General features: G+C 41.1%; 1 protein-coding gene across 1 annotated transcript in view; it reads right to left on the bottom strand.

The window, feature by feature from the left end:
* LOC124008821 (high mobility group protein B2-like) overlaps positions 1 to 6,555 on the bottom strand; it is a 21,780-nt gene extending 15,225 nt beyond the window's left edge. Inside the window, exon 1 of the mRNA XM_046320392.1 lies at positions 6,475 to 6,555. Within this exon, the coding sequence (XP_046176348.1) occupies positions 6,475 to 6,555 (81 nt within the window). The remainder of the gene's footprint in view (positions 1 to 6,474) is intronic.
* Positions 6,556 to 10,779: the final 4,224 nt, after the last annotated feature.

Genomic DNA, 10,779 nt, shown 5'->3' on the forward strand with positions numbered 1-10,779 from the left:
CAAGCCAAATTTCTACATTACATTTTGCGTTTACTAGGCTATAATAGGAGTCGGCGCTCCCACATTAGCATAATGACTCTATCTTGGAGTCGACAGAAACCCAAAATTAACACATAAATATTCCCTTACCTTTGCTGTTCTTCCATCAGAAGACCTGGAAGGGATTATACTCACCAAATTAGCGTTCAGTTTTCAAGTCTGCGTCTTTCGGTTCTCAAAATAACCACTTTTCGGTCAAAATGTAGGCAAATTTCAAGTGGATGCGCACCAAAACGTCGAAAATATATATCATATGTCGAGTAAACTTGTCAAACTATGTTCATAATTAAGCTTTAACATGTTATAAAGGTCTACAGCAATTGTGAGGACGAAGCGAAACACACACGTCTTTTGATCGATCCTGAGGGAAAGAGAGAAAATGTGCAGAGCGCGCAAATAGGTGCACTGTTTTTTGGCGTGACCGAGACCTTTCGGCACGCTCAAAGTCTCGTGAGCGCGTGATTCTCACAGTTACACGCCTCATTGGAAGCAGGCTTCGCGCTGAACACATACAGACTCTTCCCAGGCTTGTAACTGCTTGGTAAGTGCGTATACGATGACGTCAAAGTGGTGCCAACTTTTCCATTACAAGAGAGACTTTGGGAGAATGCATGCCCTGACACTTCTGCTTTACATAGAGACAAAATGTAAACGATTTTAGAAGCGTTAAGAGTGTTTTCTATTCGATAATATTTTTTATATGCATATATTAGCAACTTTTGAAAAAAATGTATCCTGTTTTATATGGGTACCCAAATCCTCCAGAAGGGGCAGTAAACCGTGGTATCCTGAACAGAAGAGAGAGAGTTACCTAAAGTTAAATGGAGGGGATAACGGAGAGATACAATACATTTCCAGCCTGCCTGGACGTTATGGCTATTTATGAATCAATTGACATGAGAAGTTTAACACAAAAACAGGGTACGTTAAATGTTAGGGTAAATTAAATTGAGAAGTTCAAGTTGGGTTTACTCTGATTATAATTTAAAACTGAACTCAATCGGAATAGGGAATATATATTTTACAAAGGCGGGCAGATTGGTGTCTATAGCCAAGCAACGGAATTGCTAGACACTCAAATGGGGCTATATAGTGCAACGCTTTTGACTATAAATTAGGTAAGAATAGTTTAATCGTAAGAAGTTGTGATTGTTTTTCTGATTATTGATGTTTGGTTAAGGTAACGCCAGTGAATTTGAACAAAAAGTAACGTATTCTAAAACTATCTGGTTTCCGTTCTCATTGCAGGGAACAAATGGAAAGTCTTATCTTAAAGGGACAGTGCACGGTAATCACAGTGGTTTGAGTGTATGACAGTGGGAAAAATATTGTAGGACGACAATTCGAAGAGAGAAAAATAAGTTACATGATACATCAAGAGATTTAAAACGAACGACGGAAGGGATCATAAGAATTATTGGGTGTCGTTGTAGGAGTAAATGTTTGGGTTAAGGGGATTTCCTGTTCCCAGAGACAAAGCATTTTTAAGGCGAGCACTCGCTAATGCTGGTCTGAGTTGTAATTAGACAAGTGAATAACGTATTGGGAATAGAGTTGTAATTAAAATACTAAGTCAAAGACGAGACAGGTATTTAGAGCAAAATGGATTCTAAATGATAACAAAGAGACAATTATGATTTATGTCCATCGAAAAGCTTTTATAAAATTGGCGAATTTAGAGATGATTGGTTGGGGTGGTAAATTATAATTCAGATTTGAACAGATGTGAAAAATTAGGTTTGGTTAATCGAACAAGACTTATTTACAATTCATTTGAAGTCGCTACGAATTGGCAGATTGAGCGCTTGATGATGACGTCACTAGCGCGACACTTTTGTCACCAGAAAACTGGGAATAACGGAGCAAACTGTATGGCTATTAGAGTGTGTATCGAGGCTTCGAGTAAACCTTTCAGAAGTTGAGATAAAAGTGTTTTGTTTATTTGTTTATTGGTTATAGTCAATTTTTGGGTTTGATTTAACTTAGTTGAACAGTGTGTTCTGGCGGGTTTAGGTAGAACTCTTTGTTCTGGAACGGATGAAAGTTACCCAAGATAAGTAAATTAAAGGAGCCATGAGAGAATGCGTATGCATATTTATTAAATATCGGGGTTTAAATTATGAATTCCTTACACTGTGAAATGTATGACATTTGCGGCAGAGAAAAAAGTAATGCATTGGATAATAATGTTATCGGGTTAATTGTATCTAAAGGTAGCATGGTCATTTAAGTAAACATATCCGTAGACAATGTTTAAAACTTATGATTAATGATTTGAGTCAAAGGGGAATTATCATTAGGTTTAGTTATAGTTCACTTATTGAGTTTCTGATTCGAAATAGCATTAGGGAATGATAGTTAGGGGTGAGGTGGCTCACTTTAGAGGCCTCCTGGGATTATAACTTTGGGGAGAGATAAGCTTTAAACGACCAAATTGAAAAAGGTCTGCAAATTATACACATGGAACTGTTTGTTTAGTGCAAGGGTATTTTAAAGAGGCAGGCTCACATAATGAACCTTATGAGATGTTTTTTTTATGGGTTTGAATTATACAGGTGACTATTTCTATTCAAAAGATAAAGGGTTCTTTATGCCTAATATGGTATGACCTTTTGACCTTATCATGACTGGCTCCCAAGGTCTGATCAGCCTCGGGGAGAGTCATTTGTATAATGAATGGGGTCATATTGAGTTACTAGTATTAAGGTAAATTCATTAGAAATGAAGCAGTTTTGGTTGAGGGTTAGAATTACTGTTTGAACCGCAAATGAGAAAGTGGTTCAGGATTCTGTCTTATAACATTAGCTGTGAAGTTTTTTGAATGGGCTATTAGGGATTTGGTATTGTAACAGAGAGAATGTCATATTTATCATTGAGAATAAATAGGGGAAGATAACATATTTAGAGCCAACAGGGCAGGGAAGAAATTGAGATATTTTTGTTTGGTTTTAACACGGTTAAAGGAGTGTCAAAAGACGGGAGACATTACCTGTGTAATAGGGGAGGGTGTCCGTATGATAACCAACTTGGGACAGTTTTGGGACTGGAGAAGAGGATATCTTTATAGCATAGGGGATCCCACAAAGGTGGATAGGCTTTCCATGATATGGGGGAAACCTGGGAGCACTGTTGAACTTTGTAAAGGTGATGAAATCCTACTAACCATCAAAACTATTAAGCTCTCTGATGCAGGCACTTACACCCCCGGACTACAAAGGACCGGGACAGACACGGTGGGTGTGTTTTCTATTAAGGTACTGCCAAAACCGGAGGTCTCAGACGGACCGGGGCCAGACACACTCCTCTATCACCCCTGGACCGAACCTGTCACCACTATGCTAAAAATCCCATTCAGGTAATTAATGTTAGACTATTCAGCTATTGATCGATGAGGCACGGAGACTGGTTTTGATGGTAGGGACAATTTGTGGCTGTCATATACAGAATGGACTTGCTTAGAATATGCTTCTTGCAAGTCAGGGGGAGTCTACAAAATGTTCAGTGAACAATGTTGTACGTATATCCCTAATAACACCAGTCCAGATGGTAGTATATCTAAGGGCCTTAAATGGGCTTGATGCACTATCTGCTGAGATGAGGACCATGGCGGGGTAGAGGAGTCTGACTGTCCACCCTGGTTGGGAGCCTGGTTTGGTAAGTATACTGGTATGGTGGTTACTGGATTTCTGACCCTAATTCCTGTATTATTTGTTATTGATGTGATGTGCTGCTTGCATCATACCGTGTTTTAAGAAGTCTGTTACAGATGTGGAAGGCTTCAGGCATGATGCCTTTGCTTGATGCTCCAGTTGGAGAGGCTGAGGTGAAGCATGCTTTCATAAGACTGACTGAGGATGACCCATGTATGTTTGTTCTCCCTGTCGTGAAGGGTGGCATGGTGCCCACCTGATGCTGGATAAGAATAGCTGAGAGGACCAGATGGGTTATAAGAATGCTTTGTTCTGCTTTACTCTGTTTTCCAGGACCAAAGTTTTATTCCACACTTTGCAACACATATTAAACCCATGTTATTGTCAGATAGAATACTGAGGGTCCCCAAGGAGAGGGCTTGTTAGTGTAGGAAGGATTTTTAATATGGTTAGCATCTATTAGATTATAAGTTTTTAAATAGTATTATATTTAACAGGAATATAGGACATCTATGAGGAGTTAGGATTATTGTTAGGATTAAGATAGATTGATTAAGGAATTTGGAGAAAAGCCGCTCATAGACATTTTTTTTCTAAAAGAGGGTCCATGGGTTTGTAGTTCCCATGTAGTTCAAATTTGGAAAACATGAGAAACATACAGAGGAGCCCTCCCCCGCACCGCAGAGACCTTGAAGGTGGGAGAGCAGAGAAGTTAGAGGGGGGGCCAGGAAGAGCAAAGATAACATAGTGGGTAAATAAGTTACTAAATGGGTCAGAATGGGAGCTGTAGATAGAGGAGGTATTTGGCATAAAGGGAATCTACCTGTTTTACCTAAGTCACTGTTTAAATATGCTGCTGTATTGATACATGGGCAAAGCCATGTATCAACAGGGGGGATGGTAGGAATGGTTAAACAGCACCTTGTAGCATATGGAATAACTAACTATTTTAAAAACTTTTGCTCACGGTGTACTATATGTGCACAAAGTAACAACCAAGGTGCAGTAATGGTACCACAAGGAGTTTACCCAGCAGATAAGTACCCATTCCAACATTTGGAAATGGACTTTATTGAATTAACTAAGAGTGAAAACAAGAAGTGGTGTTTAACAATAATTGATAAATATACCAAATGGGTAGAAGCGTTTCCTACATCCTCAGCAGACGCAGAAACCGTGGCTAGAGCATTATGTCAGGAGATAATTCCGCGATTCGGATTACCAGAAAACTATTTATAGCGACAATGGTTCCCATTTTTCTAATCAAGTAATTGATCATATAGGTCAGAAATTGGATATAAATATGAAGAAACATTGTTTTCGAGAACATGATTCGATCGGTAAAAGGTTGATTAAGGAAAACACACCTAAGTACTGGAATAAACTGGATAAAATGCCTGCCCATAGTGTTAATGACTATTAGAATAACCCCTGATAAGGAGGGGCTATCTCCATTTGAGAAGGTTTTTGGTAGACCCTATAGAATGCCCCAATTAGGGCGATTGGAGGAAGCAAATGTAGAAATAGAAAGCAGTATGGTGGAACACATGAGGAGGTTGTTCATTAATCAAACACGTATGTCAAAAGTTTTATGCCCAGCAGGAGAACTACAGAGGGAGGTGGCACACGAGATTCAACCAGGAGACTGGATCTGGATCCAATCATTGAAGAAAAAAACTGGAAGGAGCCTCGGTGGGAGGGACCATTTACTAGTAATTCACAAGTACTACTGGTGACTGCCTTCGCTGTGAGAATAGCCGAAAGAGCTACCTGGGTACATATCACACATTGTAAGAGGGTGAGTCACACTAGCACTGTCGGACGGTCACATGAGTAGGAGAGGAACCGTGACCCATATGGAACAGGGGTCAAACTCCTTCTGAAGATTCCCTATACCTGACCTTTCCCCAGCTGTGAGCGTTCCTAGAAGTGAAGTGATGGCTTGGCCTCTGGCTGTTGATGTGTTCTCGGGGAGAGGGTGGGGATTCACGTGTGCACTGACCGTGCTGAGCTGTTTTATTGTGGGGCCATATTCCTGATTCACCATGATCCCCAGAAAGTGCCAAAGAGGATAATTTGACTCATGTGCTAGATGAGGGAAATGGGATGTTACCTAAGATTCTCAGAAGGTCACTGAAACAAAATAGTAAGGAAGTGAGGGTGGAATTGGGCAAGGATCTCTCAGTAGAATTTTGTGTAGATCAATTGGGGTCATTCACCCCTTGGCAGTCTAGAACCATGGGACTCTATGGGAAGTATTTGTGTAAATCACCGTGTAAGTCGTGGAGCCAGGTCATAGCTCACACTGAAAGGGATGGCTACGTAAACCCATACACTCAATTTGGGACCAGGTGGAGTATAGTAAGGGTTGGCGTTTTGGACTGTGTTCCCGAACAGAGGAAGTATTGTATAAAGGTGCGAATTAACATTAAGGCGGTCAATACTCAGGATCTCGGGTTATGGTATGTGGGCTTCGACCAGTTTTCAACTGATACTATGGTACCGTTCCAGGTGGCAGAAGTTAGAGTTGATAAGGAGAATATGATTGGCCGAAGTTCAACCAATCCTCTAAAACAACGGCTATTCCTAGTGTAATCATCCAGGGTAAAGGAGCAGTACGAATAGTTCTGTGTTGATTTACACTATTTATATCCCCAGGTTCCACTTAAATCAAGACTTCCTCCCTTTACCGTGATGAGAGGAGAATATTACTGTTTGGCCAGATACAGTACACACGGGAAATACGTGGGGAAGTTGGTACCTGCAATGAGACAGAGAATATTACCACTGACGAGAACATGTCTGATTTGACAGGCTGGTTGAACTCTGGAGATTTCAAAATGTTGAAGGTGGCCAGGGCTGACATCTGGTGGTTGTGCGGGGGAATGAGTTTGTGGCCGGTATTGCCGACTGATTGGACTGGACTATGTGCTTTAGTACATTTAGGAATGCATTTTACACTCATACAACACCAAGACACGAAGTTAGTCAAACGAGAGAGAAGGGATGCTCCATCTGGGTCTTTTGACGACAGAGTATATATTGATAACATTGGGGTTCCATGAGGGGTGCCGGATGAGTTCAAGGCAAGAAACAAGATACTAGCAGGATTAGAGTCAAGTATTTTTTGATGGTCTACTCTCAATAAGAATGTAGACTGGATTAATTATATTTATTATAATCAACAGCGCTTTATCAATTATTCCAGAGATGCGATTAAAGGGTTGGCAGAACAGACTGAATATGACTGGATATGTTATTGGCTGAAAAGGGAGGAGTATGTGTGATCTTCGGGAACATGTGTTGTACTTTCATCCCGAATGACACAGCTCCGGACGGATCTGTGACCAAAGCCTTAGCTGGTTTGACCACCCTGGCTCACGAGTTGGCAGAAAACTCTGGGGTGGATCCTTCCCTGACTAATTGGTTTGATAGTACATTTGGAAAATGGAAAAGTGTTGTAATCACAGTGTTTTGGGCTGTATCTACCTGTATGACTGTTTTAATTTTATGCGGCTGTTGTCTAATTCCCTGTGTGCGAAGCCTTGTTTCCAGGACTCTGGAAAGATCAATGACCCAACAGATGGTGCGTTATGGGCCGATTCCAGATTCTGACCTGTGGAGGACTGAAGGCATGTCTACAGAGGAAGTGGACGAATCCGGATCTGTCATTTGTGGGAAATTTATGTTTGATGAGGCTAGTGTTGAAATAAAGGGAATTAGATTGTAATTGGTTTCCACGATTAAACTGTTTTTAATGAAGGCCGTGACGAAAATCCGGAAGGAAGAGTTATGATTCTGATGTAGGTTTAAAAACAGTTGGAGTTAAGGTTAGAATTGATTAATGAAATGTGGAGAGTTGGCTACTGTTTACAGGCCTCCTGGGCCATATACAGCGTTTCTCACTGAGTTCCCTGAATTCCTATCAGACCTTGTAGTCATTGCAGATAATATTCTAATCTTTGGTGACTTTAATATTCACATGGAAAAGTCCACAGACCCACTCCAAAAAGGCTTTTGGAGCCATCATCGACTCAGTGGGTTTTGTCCAACATGTCTCTGGACCCACTCACTCTCACAGTCATACGCTGGACCTAGTTTTGTCCCATGGAATAAATGTTGTGGATCTTAATGTTTTTCCTCATAATCCTGGACTATCGGACCACCATTTTATTACATTTACAATTGCAACAAATAATCTGCTCAGACCCCAACCAAGGAACATCAAAAGTCGTGCTATAAATTCACAGACAACACAAAGATTCCTTGATGCCCTTCCAGACTCCCTCTGCCTACCCAAAGACGCCAGAGGACAAAAATCCGTTAACCACCTAACTGAGGAGCTCAATTTAACCTTGCGCAATACCCTAGATGCAGTTGCACCCCTAAAAACTAAAAAAATGTCTCAAAAGAAACTAGCTCCCTGGTACACAGAAAATACCCGAGCTCTGAAGCAAGCTTCCAGAAAATTGGAACGGAAATGGCGCCACACCAAACTGGAAGTCTTCCGACTAGCTTGGAAGGACGGTACCGTGCAGTACCGAATAGCCCTTACTGCTGCTCGATCGTCCTATTTTTCTAACTTAATTGAGGAAAATAAGAACAATCCGAAATTCCTTTTTGATACTGGGGCAAAGCTAACTAAAAAGCAGCATTCCCCAAGAGAGGATGACTTGCACTTTAGCAGTGATAAATTTATGAACTTCTTTGAGGAAAAGATTATGATTATTAGAAAGCAAATTACGGACTCCTCTTTAAACCTGCGTATTCCTCCAAACCTCAGTTGTCCTGAGTCTGCACAACTCTGCCAGGACCTAGGATCAAGAGAGACGCTCAAGTGTTTTAGTACTATATCTCTTGACACAATGATGAAAATAATCATGGCCTCTAAACCTTCAAGCTGTATACTGGACCCTATTCCAACTAAACTACTGAAAGAGCTGCTTCCTGTGCTTGGCCCTCCTATGTTGAACATAATAAACGGCTCTCTATCCACTGGATGTGTACCAAACTCACTAAAAGTGGCAGTAATAAAGCCTCTCTTGAAAAAGCCAAACCTTGACCCAGAAAATATAAAAAACTATCGGCCTATATCGAATCTTCCATTCCTCTCAAAGATTTTTAGAGAAGGCTGTTGCGCAGCAACTCACTGCCTTCCTGAAGACAAACAATGTATACGAAATGCTTCAGTCTGGTTTTAGACCCCATCATAGCACTGAGACGGCACTTGTGAAGGTGGTAAATGACATTTTGATGGCATCGGACCGAGGCTCTGCATCTGTCCTCGTGCTCCTAGACCTTAGTGCTGCTTTTGATACCATCGATCACCACATTCTTTGGAGAGATTGGAAACCCAAATTGGTCTACACGGACATGTTCTGGCCTGGTTTAGGTCTTATCTGTCGGAAAGATATCAGTTTGTCTCTGTGAATGGTTTGTCCTCTGACAAATCAACTGTACATTTCGGTGTTCCTCAAGGTTCTGTTTTAGGACCACTATTGTTTTCACTATATATTTTACCTCTTGGGGATGTTATTCGAAAACATAATGTAAACTTTCACTGCTATGCGGATGACACACAGCTGTACATTTCAATGAAACATGGTGAAGCCCCAAAATTGCCCTCGCTAGAAGCATGTGTTTCAGACATAAGGAAGTGGATGGCTGCAAACTTTCTACTATTAAACTCGGACAAAACAGAGATGCTTGTTCTCGGTCCCAAGAAACAAAGAGATCTTCTGTTGAATCTGACAATTAATCTTAATGGTTGTACAGTCGTCTCAAATAAAACTGTGAAGGACCTCGGCGTTACTCTGGACCCTGATCTCTCTTTTGAAGAACATATCAAGACCATTTCGAGGACAGCTTTTTTCCATCTACGTAACATTGCAAAAATCAGAAACTTTCTGTCCAAAAATGATGCAGAAAAATTAATCCATGCTTTTGTCACTTCTAGGTTAGACTACTACTGCAATGCTCTATTTTCCGGCTACCCGGATGAAGCACTAAATAAACTTCAGTTAGTGCTAAATACGGCTGCTAGAATCCTGACTAGAACCAAAAAATTTGATCATATTACTCCAGTGCTAGCCTCTCTACACTGGCTTCCTGTCAAAGCAAGGGCTGATTTCAAGGTTTTACTGCTAACCTACAAAGCATTACATGGGCTTGCTCCTACCTACCTCTCTGATTTGGTCCTGCCGTACATACCTACACGTACGCTACGGTCACAAGACGCAGGCCTCCTAATTGTCCCACTGGTCTAGCTGTGACCTGACTTCAGCTTAGACGTGGGGTCAGTGGTGCAATGGATAAAGTTTCTGACTACGGATCAGAAGATTCTAGGTTCGACTCCTGGCTAGCTCAATACTTTACTTAATTGACTGAAATCAAGCTGGGAATGATACTGTTTACCTTTCAGTGCTTCTGGCTGTTCTCACTTCAAACACATTTTAGACGGATTTCATCTGGACATTCCCCAACATCTCTGGGAAAAAAGATGTTGCTTTTAAATCCAACAGGCATAATGCAAACATTTAAAGATTTGTCTGTGATGTGTATTTTAAGTATGTGTCTTCCCATATGGTCTAGCAGTTAGGATTCCTGGTTTTCACCCAGGTGGCCCGGGTTCAACTCCGGTATGGGAAAGAATATATTTTTGTTATGTTACCCACTTGTGTAACAACAGATGCAGCAGTTTCTCACAACACAACAATATTCGCTCAGGAAATGTGACATGTTATGTAGATTCAAATTATACAAGGCTTTTTAAACGTTAAATACACTTCATGGTTGCATTTCTTGCTCTGCAGTAAAATTCATGCAACAACAGGAGGATCAAATTAAGATATGCATCTGGAAACAGCAGAGGGAACACCCCCCTATCCACATCGATGGAACAGTAGTGGAGAGGGTAGCTAGTTTTAAGTTCCTCGGCATACACATCACAGACAAACTGAATTGGTCCACTCACACTGACAGCGTCGTGAAGAAGGCGCAGCAGCGCCTATTCAACCTCAGGAGGCTGAAGAAATTTGGCTTGTCACCAAAAGCACTCACAAACTTCTACAGATGCACAATCGAGAGCATC

This window comes from Oncorhynchus gorbuscha, linkage group LG21, assembly GCF_021184085.1.
Source record: "Oncorhynchus gorbuscha isolate QuinsamMale2020 ecotype Even-year linkage group LG21, OgorEven_v1.0, whole genome shotgun sequence".
Classification (NCBI taxonomy): domain Eukaryota; kingdom Metazoa; phylum Chordata; class Actinopteri; order Salmoniformes; family Salmonidae; genus Oncorhynchus; species Oncorhynchus gorbuscha.